The 14,915-nt window shown below is 48.0% G+C and overlaps 6 protein-coding genes across 6 annotated transcripts; 1 reads left to right on the forward strand and 5 right to left on the reverse strand.

The window, feature by feature from the left end:
- Positions 1–412: 412 nt before the first annotated feature.
- On the reverse strand, positions 413–1,825 carry FPRO_14538 (uncharacterized protein; the record flags this gene model as incomplete). The annotated part of the gene is made up of 1 exon (XM_031219576.1): positions 413–1,825. One exon carries the CDS (start codon positions 1,823–1,825, stop codon positions 413–415), a length of 1,413 nt encoding a protein of 470 aa, XP_031085320.1.
- An 834-nt stretch (positions 1,826–2,659) lies between these two features.
- FPRO_14539 (uncharacterized protein) lies at positions 2,660–3,394 on the reverse strand (the record flags this gene model as incomplete). Its single annotated transcript, XM_031219577.1, has 1 exon — positions 2,660–3,394. One exon carries the CDS (start codon positions 3,392–3,394, stop codon positions 2,660–2,662), a length of 735 nt encoding a protein of 244 aa, XP_031085321.1.
- Positions 3,395–5,131: 1,737 nt separating this feature from the next.
- On the reverse strand, positions 5,132–6,008 carry FPRO_14540 (uncharacterized protein; the record flags this gene model as incomplete). Its single annotated transcript, XM_031219578.1, has 2 exons — positions 5,132–5,506; positions 5,562–6,008. The coding sequence occupies 2 exons, from the start codon at positions 6,006–6,008 to the stop codon at positions 5,132–5,134; spliced, it is 822 nt and encodes a 273-aa protein (XP_031085322.1).
- Positions 6,009–7,566: 1,558 nt separating this feature from the next.
- FPRO_14541 (uncharacterized protein) lies at positions 7,567–9,780 on the reverse strand (the record flags this gene model as incomplete). The annotated part of the gene is made up of 1 exon (XM_031219579.1): positions 7,567–9,780. One exon carries the CDS (start codon positions 9,778–9,780, stop codon positions 7,567–7,569), a length of 2,214 nt encoding a protein of 737 aa, XP_031085323.1.
- A 600-nt stretch (positions 9,781–10,380) lies between these two features.
- FPRO_14542 (uncharacterized protein) lies at positions 10,381–11,463 on the reverse strand (the record flags this gene model as incomplete). The annotated part of the gene is made up of 1 exon (XM_031219580.1): positions 10,381–11,463. The coding sequence occupies one exon, from the start codon at positions 11,461–11,463 to the stop codon at positions 10,381–10,383; it is 1,083 nt and encodes a 360-aa protein (XP_031085324.1).
- A 600-nt stretch (positions 11,464–12,063) lies between these two features.
- FPRO_14543 (uncharacterized protein) lies at positions 12,064–12,963 on the forward strand (the record flags this gene model as incomplete). The annotated part of the gene is made up of 1 exon (XM_031219581.1): positions 12,064–12,963. The coding sequence occupies one exon, from the start codon at positions 12,064–12,066 to the stop codon at positions 12,961–12,963; it is 900 nt and encodes a 299-aa protein (XP_031085325.1).
- Positions 12,964–14,915: the final 1,952 nt, after the last annotated feature.

The following is a 14,915-nucleotide window of genomic DNA, read 5'->3' on the forward strand; positions in this document are numbered from 1 at the left end:
GATGCTGGGACTGATGATGGTGGTGATGATGAAAGGGAGAAAAGAATCCAGGCGTAGATAACGTAGGAAGGAAGAGAGGCACTTGTAGTCAAAGCAGGAGAGATCGTGGTGGCACTTCCCCTTGGGTTTGTCTATCCAAGATTTAGCCGAGTTACATAGACTACTTTATGATTCACTTGGGTAATTTCTAAAAGTCTTAATAAATGTAGAATAATACTAATAATTTAGAATAATGTTAATAAATTAAACTTCTAAGAGTTTCCCTGATCAGAGAAAGGGCACCGTTCGTCTATCCCGAGGTGCCGTGCTTCTCTACTTTATCTGCAGCCTTGCCTCCTAACGTCTCCTCACCCGCAGTGATGGTTGCCAACTCATAAAAGCCAAAGAACACAAATCTTATTGCTCTATTCTTCTATAAATCACCCGGAAGAATCTCCGTAATATTACTCTTCGCCAACTCCTTCGTCGCATCCAAAACCTCCACCATCCTCCCTCTCGCCTCGACATTCTTCTCATTCTCCATATCAGCCATCCCCATGTGCTCCAACGTCACACAGATCAACGACTCCATAAGCCGCTGCGCAAGTTCCCCCGCGTAACCTTGTTCGTAGAAAGCCGGTGTTTCATTGACTTCCAACAACCACGCCGTCCCCTTGGAATCGATCAAGAAGTCAATGGCGAAGAGCTCGAAGCACTTATCCAGCGGTGTGAACTTATCAGCCATTGTGTGAGCGGCTGCACGAAGTAACTCTCCTGAGATTTGACAAGCTTGATCAAAGACGCTTTTCTTCCAGTCACCAGGAAGTAGATCATCCTCGATCTTCCAAAAGTCTCGCATGGATTCTTTACTGGTGAACTCCTCTTCATCTTGGAGAGCGGTGTTGGTCAACGATGATTTGAGACTTGGATTCTTCCATGGGGGCTCATAGTCGTCTAGAGCTAGTAAGGCGAGCATTTCGTTAAAGACGTGGACTTTAAGACGACCGACGGAGAGAACGTAGGCTCTAACGTGCCACTTTCGGCCGTCGATGGGTGGAATGTTGACGATGTATTGCTGGGCGACGAACTCTCGAAGAAGGGCTGATGGGATGCGCTCGTTCTCATCGATGACCAGATCTTGTATCTTGTTTGTTCCTTGGACGGAGAGCTTTCCAGTTGCTGTGATCAGGGCATCTAGCGAATCAAGTCCAGGTGCCGATAGACTTGGTTTGAAACCCTCAGCGCTGTCGTCACTTTCGAATTTAGTATCCGGCGTTTCAGCGTCTTCTTCGCTCTCTTCATCCTCCTCGGAAATATCGGCAGCTAGTTCAAGATTACCCGCTAACTCGTCAATGGTACTGAATATTCGAATACCATGACCGCAATCAATCATGGCAGGTTTAAGAATCCACCAATCTCGTTCCGATGATTCCTTTGCTTCGTTATCTTCAAGCGAGTACAGTAGAGTTAAATCATCAGCTGCAGCCAACGCATCCTCGACATACTCGCTATAGTCGAGGGATAACTTCACAGTCGCAGGGCTATGACCTTTGAGCACACTTTCTGGCCTTTTGGTAATCCAGTAATCGATGACACTTGCCATGTGGTCTTTTCGAGCCAATGCATCGCTGTTGGGGTACGCGTTGAGGAGTCCATGTTTGGCTCTGTTCAGTACAGCAAAGTGATGGTTCAGCTCCCATCCATTAAGAAGCTGATACACAGTGTCGGCATCTTCTGGAATATCGGTGAAATTCTTATGGCAGATAGCGTCCGGTACGTGTCGTTTGATGCATTCTTGTACATGGCCGTCCAGCCAGGGATTGGCGCTATGAACGTATACGTGCATTTTCAGACTGGAATTGGCTGGCTTCTCAGCAAGTGGTGTAACCTTCTTCTGGAGGGAGAGCAGCTTGACGAGGGATTGGGAGTCGAGTAAGTCTCGATTCCATAGAGTCGGTAAGAATTCTTCTGCAAAATATCATCAAGTACGTACTTGACTAGATGCGAGGGCTCAGTTTCTAAAACAAGACCAGAGCCAAGAGGTGACAGTCAGCCTTTTAAACATGATGCTCACGGTCCTTTTGAAGAAAATATTTTAATCGATATTGCCAAGAAGACAATTCATGGTATTTACTAAAGTGATCCACTCATTTAGACATTTTCTTGAAGTTTTATTGGGCGTTGCGTTGTTAAACGTAAGCAACATCATGAAGTTCATGATATTTTTCAAAATGCATGATCGGCGTTGAGCTCACCGTTTCTTGCCAGGGGTCATGCCAGGGCCCAAATCGAGATCACTGAAAGCTTTAATATGATTATCCTGGCTCATTTGGCCTACTAGTCAAATGGAAAACTTTTTTCATGTGCGCTCATGAGTTGTTTGTCATGTTCTTGGTGACGTGATTTGAAAGGCTGATTCTTGGCACTCATGTTTAGGTCTATTTATTTTTTTCAAGTCTAAATAACCTCTCCCCTCTCGACCCTTAGTCTATTGAAAGTTTCTTTTGTCAATTTGTGACGGAATGACCAGATCTAGTTCTTATCCAAGGCCGTGATTCTACAGGACATCGAACTCGTGATGACAGCCTGCTACTTCTAAAACCAACCCTTAACAAAGGAAATATCCCATTTAACTCAAGTCGCTTGATTCCAATTCTTTTCGACGCCTCATTTTCTCTTATCAAAACATCTTTAGATGAGCTTCTCTTTCCCGATCAATTGGAAATTGTCGTCGCATCGATGCTCGAAATGTTGGCCTGCAATCATTTCTTGTGCCCGATAATCTGAACAGAGCCTCGTGGTAGCCGTCAAGGTCTCCCGTATCCTCGGAATGGGAGCTTTCAGACTCGTCGTCTTCCAGATCCAGAAATTGCTTCTGAGCTCCAGGCGTTGTAGAAGCCTCGACAACAGCGCATGGCTGTCTAGGCTTCGATATTCCGCACACTTCGTCGTCTCTCTCCCTCTCCTCAAAGGGCGGTTCCCTTCGATTGGGAAGCTTAGAAAGCCAATTTTGGACTTTTCCTTGCGGCTTCTGTTGGCTGGGTTCTGGTACTTCAGGTTGATCGTTGATATTTCTCTGGAAATAGCTTCCAGAGTTCTCTAGCGGTTTCGTCATGACATATGATGTTGAAAACATGCGCAGTGTAGGCGCTACATCACTGAATGGCGAGTCGATGTGACCAGGAGTCGTAGGCGTCCGCGATGAACTCAGTGAAAAGCTTTGCTTATGGTAAGACCGAGAAGCATCGTCGGCGCATTCGTGGAGTGTGAATAATTGTCTGTTGTACCCAGGCTCAATAGTGGTGACGATATGAGGTAGTGGCCGCTTGTTGCGCAAGGACGATATGCGCCGAGGAAATTTTACAGGCGCTGGCATGTCCTCGCTAGAAGGAGAGTAAAAGTTCTGATTTCTCATTGTGATAGTATAAAGAATGACGATATTTGTCGTGGAATAACTATAGATCCTCCTAAGGCTTAAGTATCTGGATGACGTTTCGGAATGCCCATCATGAATTATGTTAAAACGCTTGTTCCAGTACCTCGGCCGCAATTACAGTTGGCACAATACGAAGCCGAGCGACTACTACCGGGCTGAGCTAGCCTTAGTGAAACCACTTTTGCTATCAAAGCGCGGATAGTGACATGTTAGGGAAATTTTAGCGCACCCTGATATGTCAATTTACGCTGCATAAACGCCACGCTACCACTAAGCTCAGCGCAAGTGCCTGTTTTGTGATCTGTGAGCCGTCCCAGAACCGCGGATTGTTTCACCTCGTGACCACGATACGCGGGTTCTATTAATAAGGAGAGAAAGGCTGGACTAATTTGAGTTACCTTGACGATTAAATCGCGGCAAATGCGTCCATTTATGACTTGCGGATACTTATTAACCTAGATCATTTCATTGGGCCAGTAGTTTATACAAAAGAACGATCAAACGGTGACGTTTTGATGTTTATTGACTATATTTATCGTTTCTCGAACGTCCTTGTATTTCACTTTCCTATACTTGAAAGTATCAATTATCACACTGCAGTCATCTATGCTACATCCTTTCAATAGCGGAACTCGATCCTCGGGACAGGCATGTAAATGTTGCCAATTTTCAGTCAATTTTATCCCACATTTTCATCACGTTGACACTCTCATAGAGTTAAATCCACGAGCGTCGCACTCGGTTCCGGTTACCCCCGTGGAACACGATACAAAGTCTATTGCAAGCTTGGCCGTGTCTCCGGGCGATCTCGACAACTGTAGCAGGGGAATCCTTGCCGGGGAATGGAGGTTTCTTTCCCCCCCGGTAGAGACTACGTCAACTCGATATGACATTCACAAGTCGAGTCAGAATCGAATGACTTTTGCGTCGATGCTTGCTCGGATGGTTTATTTCATGAGATATCTATAGAGATACTTACTGCCGAAGGTTAAACTTTAGGCTGCGAATACAAATGATGTGATCGCGATACTCCCTTTCTGCATGGAAGTGTAACAAAGGTTGCAATAAATTTAGATAGATGGGAATACTTACCATGTCATCCGAATGATTCACACGTAACTACCGGTCTATTTGTGTCCTCGTGTTTTGATCTGTGTTCAACCCACATCCCGAAATGCCGCCTAGAACATCCACGCTTGACCCATCAAGTACTAGCTACCGAGCTATCACAAATCATTATCCCCCTGATCTGCCTACTGATAGATCTGCATGCCGCGGCATACTCTTAATGACTACCAAGGCTTGTTGTTATGCCGATTGGGTAGGCTATGGGATGGCAATACCGGGTGCACAGGGACCCGAGATTCACCGTTTATCATGTAGCACGGACGGCAAAACGTCAGTCACGAACAACGGATGATTGGCTAGAGTTTACTTGCTAAACAAGGTCTGGGTGGTGGCTTGGTTCTAGACTGTTCGCGTAACGTTCTGTTGTTATTCTGTAGAATGGTGTGCAGCGCTGGAAAGGGGAAGGGAAGAATGGAGGAAGCTTGAACAGGCTCAGTCATGAGTAGTCAATCTTCAGGTCGGTAGCAGTGGCAGCTTTTATGATGTTCCAAGCAAGTTTTGTCTATTAGTAAGGTCTTTCTAAGTAATACAGACATATGTTTCGCTCAAGTCAAAATAAGTAGTCGCTCCTTTTTAATGCGCATGACCTCATTCGTGAGATCTCGAAGATGCTACCACGCTAATACTTTTACGGGCTTCCTTTTCCAAGCCTCTAGGGTACCGTCGTCGCATCGACGGCCGGAACTTGCGGTCGGCTTCTGTATCGAAAGGTGAAGATGTGTCGATTTGCAGAAGGGTCAAGTGGTAAGCATCGAGGCTCGTTGTTGGGTCCGTCGTGTCATATAGTTCAGGCCTTCCGTAGTCTACATATCCGCGTGTTGGACTTGTAGGTTGGATGCCCTCATAGCATGTGTCTAAAAAGTCCAGGTAATTTAAAAGACCCTGGGTTCCAGGAATAGACTCTCTTGATCGTTCAGTATCAACCGTTGATGAAGATTCGTCCTCGGTGGTATCGTGGAGGGCCTACGGTGCGCATTAGCTTGATCCTGCAAGATACTTGATAGGATGATAAGCTTACATCAACATAGCTCACGTCCAGCCATGGAATATCAGGGAGTTCCGAGAGCCAACGATGCACCCGCTGATCAAGGCTGTCGTAATCATTTGGAAAGGTTCCAGTGATGTCATCTGGTAAAATGGAACGGAGCTTCTCATCGTTCGTTGAAATGACAGATGAAGGAGAACAGATATAGAGCTGTGACTTCTCATCACTGGCTAACGTGTTATCGGAAATAGGGTGATATGAAGACGTTGACAGAGTTTCCCAAGAGAATCTACGTCGTTCGAGAGTCGCCGAATCCTTCCGGAGAGTTCCCTGTACAGTGAATGGCTGAAGGTCGAATTGGATGTCGTCTAACGCGTCAAAGGCACTGTTGATGGTTGCATCCGTTTCCAGAGGGGTCGGTTGGTACGATGTCTGGTCAAATGTCCGAGGGATTGAGTTAAGAACGGACTGGCCTGACATTGTTGAAAGCATTGGAGTGCTTGGTTGATCGATGGTGAACTGAACTTGCTGCATTCTAGAGCTCTATCTCTTGGTTTCTTGCGGATAATAAATAAAAGCTTCTGCCGTCTCGTAGCTTAATGATGCCCAACTACATGGCCTCTGTAATGGTCATAGCATCAATACGACCTACTGTATTTCGTTCCGAGCTAAAATCTGAAACATGTCGGAGATTGTCGACATCGAACTCACGCTCTGTCGACAAGCTTCCTCATGTGTCATCCTTGAGCTAAAACTGGCCCGTTCTTGGAAATGGTCGCGAGATGGTAACCCCATCGGTCCACCACTAACCAGATAAGCGATGGAAAATCAGCCGATTATTTCGTACGCGAAGAACACGAGAGATATAAAGCCACAAAGTTTATTGCTTTCTTATTACCTGACATATTACTAACCTCACCGGATTTGAGACGTGTTTGCGTCATTAAATGGCGGGTCTAATTGGATGTCGAAGTTGACGTGGTATCCCGCTATGCCGCGATGAGAAGGTCGCGTGCTGGTATTGATGTGCCGTGGTCCAAACTCTATTTAGCACCGCGTATAAGACACCGAGCGTCCTGGGATCTTCCCAGTTGCTTTAGCCTTTGGAGCTCGTGCCATCGTTCTCGCAACTTCTTAATACAGTGAAGGATTTCCTTGGCGTATCATGATTTTGCCCGCACGATGAGCAAGTTCTCAACACAATGACAGGAATGGAAAGTCATCTCATAGCCGACCACCAAGTCTGCCTTGCACAACTACCATTGACTGTTAACCATATGTCATGACTTCTCCATCGTTCCAGACCACCTCAGAAGTGTGACTAAAAGATACGACTTGTCCGTCTCCTTGTTCGGTAAAATTGGAGTTACCGGGAGTGCAGCGGTACTGAAACACTTACAGCTTGGCTTTCTGGGGAAGCTCTGCGTTGACTCACCGGAACTTCCGGCCCGTTCCGTAGATCACAACAATTCGAGGTTTGTACCAATAGACGTTGGGTTACCCCGTACTAGTCGGCTCATTCCGGATGATCAGGCACTGGCATGTTTCATTTCAATTATGAGCAAGTAAAACGCACGTACTTATTCCATCTTAACCTCTCACCGAGGCAAGCCGTCGGTCCGATAAGAAGGAAAACAGTTTGACTGGCCGAGATGTCATGATTGATGGTCATGCCACAGAACTCAGCCCAGCGCTGTGAGCGGACTGCACATAGTCGCTGCAGGAATTTAGTATCCCTCGCTAGCGGGAATTACGAGCCAAATTTATGGACAGGGAGCTCTGTTATATGTAGCCTTGGGTGATAAACGAGACGTGCATAATGGTGGAACCCATAAAGTGATCGGCAGCATCGCCCGAAGATGAGATCGAGAATACCCACAGCGGCAAGGTCGCTCAGGGGAGCGATCAGAGCGCTAATCAGGTGGAGATAATGACAATGCCTTAGGTCGTGGAGTAGATGATACTCCTTCCGGTTATCTATGCACATAACTTTACTTCGAGAAGCTGAACCCAAGCGCTTGAGACTTTCCGATGTCGGTTACAGTTTTTGTTCCATAATCTCCATTCTGTTCCTGACATCGGACATCGATACAGCGTATGGCCTTCTAGAAACACCTGACGACCTAGCCCAAGCCTCAACCTCTTTATCCCGCACCGCACTCGCCTCCTCCACGACCGCACGCGTTTCAGTCGACACGACCTGGGCGATAGCCTGCCAAGCGTTGCCCAGACCAGAAGCCCTTGTCTTGAGTTGAAACAGCACCATCGTGCTGCAAACTAGCAGTAGGTGGACCAAGATCAGGCTCAGAACCACGACCAGCCCTGTCCACCGCACTGAGATGAGCATCTCGACTGAGCTTATGGTGGTGACTGGCTTGTACAGGTCAAACTCTGCTATACTGTCGTAGAAGATCATGGAGTGAAACCTAAAGGCAAGGGCCTGTATGGCTAATGCAGGGTCGCCCGTGACTCGAAGGATGTCTTGGATAAGAGAGACATGCACAGCGTGCGCGGCCCACCAAGCGATCCAGTCCTCCTCATAGAGATCCTTGTAATTTGTCATTGCCCAGCCTCCTTGGGGCGAGTACCCCAACAGCGCTTGGATAAGAGCAAAGTTTCTTGGCTCCGTCATTGACTTTGAGTATTTCGAGTTATGCACTCCTACCTTAAGCTGCATAATATGTCGATCTCTGTAGTCCTTATAGGAAACTCCAATGCCAAGCTGTTCCTGCAGTTGCGCACTACTCTTCGAAGTGCCGTTCCTCTGCCACTCGACTATCGGCTCAGATGGGATAGTCATCCCAATCATGGTAATTTCGTACAGCTCTGGTGCGTTATCCGCGACAAAACACAGCGTCGCACTGAGCACTTGCGTGCCATTCTTCAACGAAGCTGTCGTCCAACGGCCGTCCATATTTGTCTTTAGTCCTTTCAGTTGATCAATCTTATCCATCGCCTCGCTCTCGTCAGTCTCGCCACCTAGGTCCAGGTGCCCAAATCCACGCAGCAGGATTGGGCTGGACTTGGGAAGCATCAGGGGGATAAAAGTGAAGTTCCGGCCTGAAAGGGGATCTTGAAGTCCGAGATCCCCACGGGGACCAGCATGGAAATTGTTAGCGAGTGAGAGTGGCAAGGTAGCTCTGTCGCTTTCATTCCACTTCGTTGGAAGCTGGGCATAAAACGTGAATCTACTATCTGACCAATTCTTGAGAAATTCCGGGCCATTTTTCGTTGATCTGATATCGAGCTCTGTCTGAAGGCCCGATTTGCTTGCAGTAAGACCGAAGCGAATCCTTTCAAGGCTGGGACTGAAACAGACTGTTCTGAAGTTGCCCACCAGTCCTGGCCCAGAGTAGTGCTCTAGCGTTGTTCTAGACTCCTCCTTCATGTAGGGCAGAAGAACACGGTATGTATTCCCGGTGTCGGCAATCTCGGCAGTCGATGCAACATTGCCGGATTTCATCTCGCCGAATCGCCAGTTCGCAGAGGGACTAGACCTGTAGTGGAGAACACCATTCGCAGACAAGGTAGTATTCGGTCCGAGTCCAATTGGAAGAAGCTTTGTCTGCATCGGTCCAGCTATATTGACGTTCTTTAAGTCTGTGAGCAGTATGGTAGACGTAAAGGTCGAAGCGACTAGGATAATTGTCCCCAGAATCATGATCGAAGCGTGCAGCACACCGAATATACCGAGTCTAGTAAGTCGTAATGAAGCAGGAAGGATTGTGTAAGGACTCGAACCCGATGCTCGCTGGATTGAAACTGCTGCGATGTCACAAAACCTGGTGCCAGTAGTCTCAAGCATTAGCGCAGCGACAGCTGCTGCTACAAGGCTAATGTGAAGGCCTATCGATACACGAATGGCGGCGGAGCAGATGGTGATGACCTTGGTAGCCATGTCACGAAAGACTATGGTTTTCCAAAACTTGGCTGGCTCGCCGCGATCCCGGGCTGTTTGTGCTCCTTTCCAAAGAAACACCAGTATGGCGCATGAGGCCAAAATTACCAGTGTACCAGCCAGCAGTGTGACGAGACCTAAGAGTCCTATCTTGTGCCACCAGCGATGTTTTGGGTATTTGTTCCATGGTATTGGGCCTGGTGGTTGCGATTTCCCTGAGACATTCTCCTCATGAGCGGTTTTCAATAATGCTGGTTCAAAATCTGTATCGGCGCGGGGCAGTGATACAGCATCATCCTCCCTGAATGAGTCGTAACGACCAGGGGGCGGAGGAGTTGTTTCTTCTAATCGCATGTCCTGCTCTGGGCCTCCTGAAGGAAGATCAGTCGTATCAGTGGAGAGAATAGCTTCATACTGCGCCATGATGACTCTTGGTAAATGACACCATGTCAAGACACCAGAGTGCAGATAACGCGGCAACGCAGTGTGTTTTATCCCTCATCTCGATTGCATTTTCATAACACCCTACCAGACGTGATGGTGGCTGTATTTCATTATCTAAGACTTCTGATTAGACTGTCATTTGTGAAAAGCAAAAGACCCACCACTTGTAGAGTCTTGCACCCATTGATTGCTTGTTCTTGGCCATCAGGCTGTGAAGGATTCTGCAGAGTTGCGTCATCGGACCAATACGAGGCTGTTCTCTACGCCCGGTGATGAATCAGCCCGCCAACATTCTTTCAGCTCATGCAAGAGTACATCGCTTAGAGCTTTATTACTTTTCACTCGTTCCTATGGTGCATGCGCCATGCTTCTGCTCATGGCGTGTCCCCATCGCTGTGTTGGCGGCCAACCTCTATAGTAAAACATGGGATAAAATGAGAGGCAGTGCCCCAATAATACACCGGAACTTCATTTCTTATCTATTTGAAGATAACATGTGGGCGTGTCTCATTAGCCTAATAGAATCGCCTTCTCAATAGCCTCTCCCAATGTCTGCGTATTTCCATTACCACCAATATCCGCAGTCTTGACTTCCGCTCCCGAACTCGCCAGCACAGTCTCGATAGCCGTCATCATCCCCGCAGCGGCATCTGCATACCCGAAGTGCGACAACATCATCTGCCCCGCCCATATCATTCCGATAGGATTAGCAATCCCTTTGCCGTAGATATCCGGTGCACTTCCATGAACAGGCTCGAATAAACTAGGGAAATCGCCCGTTGGGTTGAGATTTGCTGACGGAGCAATGCCAATTGTTCCCGTGCACGCAGGGCCCAGATCAGATAGAATATCGCCAAAGAGGTTCGATCCAACAACAACGTCAAAGATCTGAGGCCGTTGGACAAAGTGCGCCGTCAAGATGTCGATGTGATACTTCTCAACCGCAACATCAAAGTAATTCTTACTCATCTCAGCCACGCGACTATCCCACCACGGCATAGTGATGCTGATGCCATTACTCTTGGTCGCACTCGCCAATTTCTTCCTAGGTCGACTCTGCGCAAGATCAAAGGCATAGCGAAGAACGCGATCCACTCCAACACGCGTCATGACCGTATCTTGAATCACAGTCTCTCTTTCCGTTCCTTCAAACATGATTCCTCCGACGCTGGAGTACTCTCCCTCCGTGTTCTCACGCACGATCCAGAAGTCGATGTCGCCGGGTTTGCGGCCTGCGAGGGGTGATGGAATACCGGGCATGAGGCGACATGGCCGCAAATTGATGTATTGGTCGAATTCACGGCGGAATTTGAGGAGACTGCCCCAGAGACTGATGTTATCGGGAACTTGGTCGGGCATGCCAACGGCGCCGAAGTAGATAGCGTCGAAGTGTTGAAGAGTATCCTTCCAGTCTTCAGGCATCATCTTGCCGTACTTTTCATAGTAGTCGCAGCTGGCGAAGTCGAACTCTTGGAATTCGAGTGAGATGTTGAACTTCTTGGCTGCGGCTTTGAGGCAACGGACGCCATACGGCATGACTTCTTTGCCGATGCCGTCGCCTGGGATGACGGCGATCTTGAGTGTTTTGGCCATTTTGAAAGGTTTGTGAATTCAGATTCCAGGTTCCAACTGGGAGAGATCGCTTGTCCTTGAGAGAAGATTATATCGTACTTATTTCTGGACTTGCAGTTCTTGTGTTCGACGGTTATACCAAACGCCGACGATGTCGGGATATAGAAAAGCCGATGATGAATCCCCGCTCTTCCACCGGCGGGGGTTTCTTTGTCCGCAGGCTGTTATCGGCGTCCAGACCCCGATAAGATCGGACTGAGTGCTATTTGGCCGACTGCCTGGGCGACTGAATCACGGAAACAGCAGAGAAAACACAAATCCGAGAAGTGAACTACTATGCCATCACTCCATCAATCACTATTCTAGCCTCTTGTTCGGCATGTTGATCGATATCATGCGGCAGAAGGTAAGCCCGCTAGTGATACGCGGCCGAGGTTTGGCAGCGCGCCTGTGAAATTATGACGGCATAGTCACTCTCCACAATTAATCATCACCAGAATACATTATTTAAGCAACTTGTCCACCAAAGGGCGTTGACGAGGCATAAACCCGGTAAACGGCGCATACAGCCTAGGCTCCTCAACCTCTTCTTACCCATATTATCTCTATCAGCTTCTCAAAATGTTTGACAACTTTGAACCTTTCGCAATCAAGACAAAGTCCAACCCAGACATCACCATCAACGGCTTGAAAAGCGGCGAGTCTTCCTCCAAACCCGCTCTTCTTCTCATCCATGGCTTCCCTCAAACACTACACATCTGGCATCGTGTTGCGCCTCGGGTTCTCGACAAATACAACGTTGTATTGATCGATATCCGAGGGTATGGAAAGTCCTCCAAGCCTGACGATGTAGCTTCGTATGCAAAGAGCGCCATGGCAAGAGACTGTATCGACGTCATGGATGCTCTCGGCCATACTGGGTCTTTCTTTGTCTGTGCTCATGATCGCGGTGCCAGAGTCGCGCATAAACTCGCCGTCGATTACCCTGATCGCATTCGCAAGTTCATACTACTCGACATCTGTCCTACACTGGCGATGTACACCAAGACGGATTTCGACTTTGCCAAAGCATACTTCCATTGGTTTTTTCTCATTCAAAAAGAACCTCTTCCCGAAACTCTTATCACCGCGAAGCCTAGAGAGTTAGCAGAGATGTTCATGGGCGGCCGCCAAGGCGATGGGTTATCCATCTTTGAGCCAGACTGTTTCGAGATCTATGCCAAGAATTTGGAAGATCCTGCAACGGTTCATGCCATGTGCAATGATTATCGCGCGAGCGCGACGGTCGATCTGGAGGAGGCGCGTGAGGATCTGAAGCAAGGCCGAAGGATTCAGAGCCCTCTGCTTGTCTTATGGGGAAAGCATGGGGTTATTGAGAAGTGCTTTGATGCTGTGAAGGAGTGGAAGGACGTTGCTGATCCTGGTGTGTTGGTCGAAGGTCGCAGTGTTGAGTCGGGACATTATGTTCCGGAGCAGGCGCCTGATGTCGTAGTCTCCGCGATTCTGGAATTCCTCAATTGAGTGCTGGAGAGAATGCGATCGAGAGGTTCAACGATAAGACATTTCTAGGAAATCAAGTACTTATATCCATTCGCGACGCGTCTCGTGATTGACTTTGTAGAGATAGCAAACGTCTTTTTGAGACGCGCTTTTTTTCGTTTCAAAAGACTGCACCAAAAAATGTTTGTCTGGCACCTGATAAGATGAGCGAAAGTCTAGATGCCAAAGAAGCATAAATCAAATAAGTTCAGCTAGACGTGACACGAGACTAGCGTTGATGATCTAGTGGAAGAGCAACGCGAAATGAAGCAACCAATATCAGAAGCCGTAGAGCCCCCGTGTTTCGGAAACCCATCTTTTGGGAACGGGTTGGCCGATCAGCCAAATTTATCGTTGCCAACAACGCTCAAAAACGTTGTCACTCTTTTGAGACGAGGGAGGGTAATGTGAAGGGCAACGGTCACTAATGCGATTTTTTACATTCCATTGATTTCGCAACGGATTCATCACAGATAAAAGGGTCAAAATTACGCGCATGCCTGAGAGCGGATAACAGGTAACAGAACGGAAATAGAGAGCGTGCATCACTGCCGTGTTTGGGAAGGCTTCAAGTTCCATGCATAAATTCAAGGTTTGGATTGAGTTGTCCGTTGCTGCCGAGTCAGAGGCTAGCCCATTGATGAAGAAAAAAGGCGAGCCAATTGGTGGCCGTGTCTAGGCTCTGACATCAAAGAGGCGTTGCTCATTCTGGGAATGGCCTCGTCGCAGTAATGAGGAGTTGTCTCTATAGGGTAGCTTTTTGCCTTCAGTTTGATATCGGTGATAACACATGGCGATCGAGGGAGAGAGGGATAATCGTTCATAATCCTTGCATCGTGATCAACCTCTACTTTCATCGAAAGCGTCTTTTTTCTTTTGACATCATTCACATCATTTTGCCTTCGATAAAAGTGTTGATCGTCGTTACGAAACTGCTGGTTGGCAACTTGGATTCTAGCTTTGACATCAGAACACACATCGCAATATGAGCCATCAATAAATTCACGATAGTCCGAAATGCTTTCCCATTTTGGAGTGGCGTTTCCAGTGATCCGAATCGAGAATTAAAAAGTAACTACAGCTATAATATCAACAGGCATCTTTGTGCTATCGTATCCCCGACGATCCTACGGCGATGGCGATATCCGCTAAACCTTCGAGAACAGGACTGATCACTGACCCTGCAGCTCACCTATGCAGATAAGGGTTAGACATATGCCAATCTCCTGCTAGAACGTCTTGTAATCGCCAACGGGGTGGATACGGTTGGCTGAGGATCCTCGCGAGGCCTACAAACGGGCATGCCGCTAAGGAGGATACATGCACCGGGGACGTCTCGATTAGCGGACCGTTGGTGTGGTTTTCTTCTCTTCTGCTTGCTGCACCCAATCTAGGGCTCGAGTCATGTCCCCGTGGTGTAAGGAACGGCCAAGACATGCGCGGGCAGGGCAGACACAGCTGAGGGATGGATCGCCGAGACGGAAGGCGTTTTCTGGGCGTCCAGGGCAGAAACGGGTGTTCCGGAAGATGCCTTCTTGGTATCTCGGTATACAACAGCTTGGCGCAGACTTGGCGAACGGGAAAAAGCTGCCGTGATGGTGTCGAGAGCTGGACACGAGATGGTGGCGATGGACATCACGAGCAGGAGAGTTGATATGCGACGTTAGGTTTAAGCTTAGAGATAAGTCTAGAGCTGAGCGCCAAAAAGGAAAATATTCATGAAACTAGTGACCTACAATTCTCTATACAGACACCGAATTCAAGACTCGGTTTACCAAAACGACATGGTCAGACACTCGTCAACGTCTCATCCGTTCGCCGAGGGAGCGGGTATCATGCGTACGACAGTCAAGGATATCGCATCAACGGGCAACTTCACGTGCATTAGACAAAGCGGGAATCGGAAATGTCAGGCCAAAAGAAACTCACCAACA

This window comes from Fusarium proliferatum, assembly GCF_900067095.1.
Source record: "Fusarium proliferatum ET1 genome assembly, contig: FPRO_scaffold008, whole genome shotgun sequence".
NCBI lineage: Eukaryota > Fungi > Ascomycota > Sordariomycetes > Hypocreales > Nectriaceae > Fusarium > Fusarium proliferatum.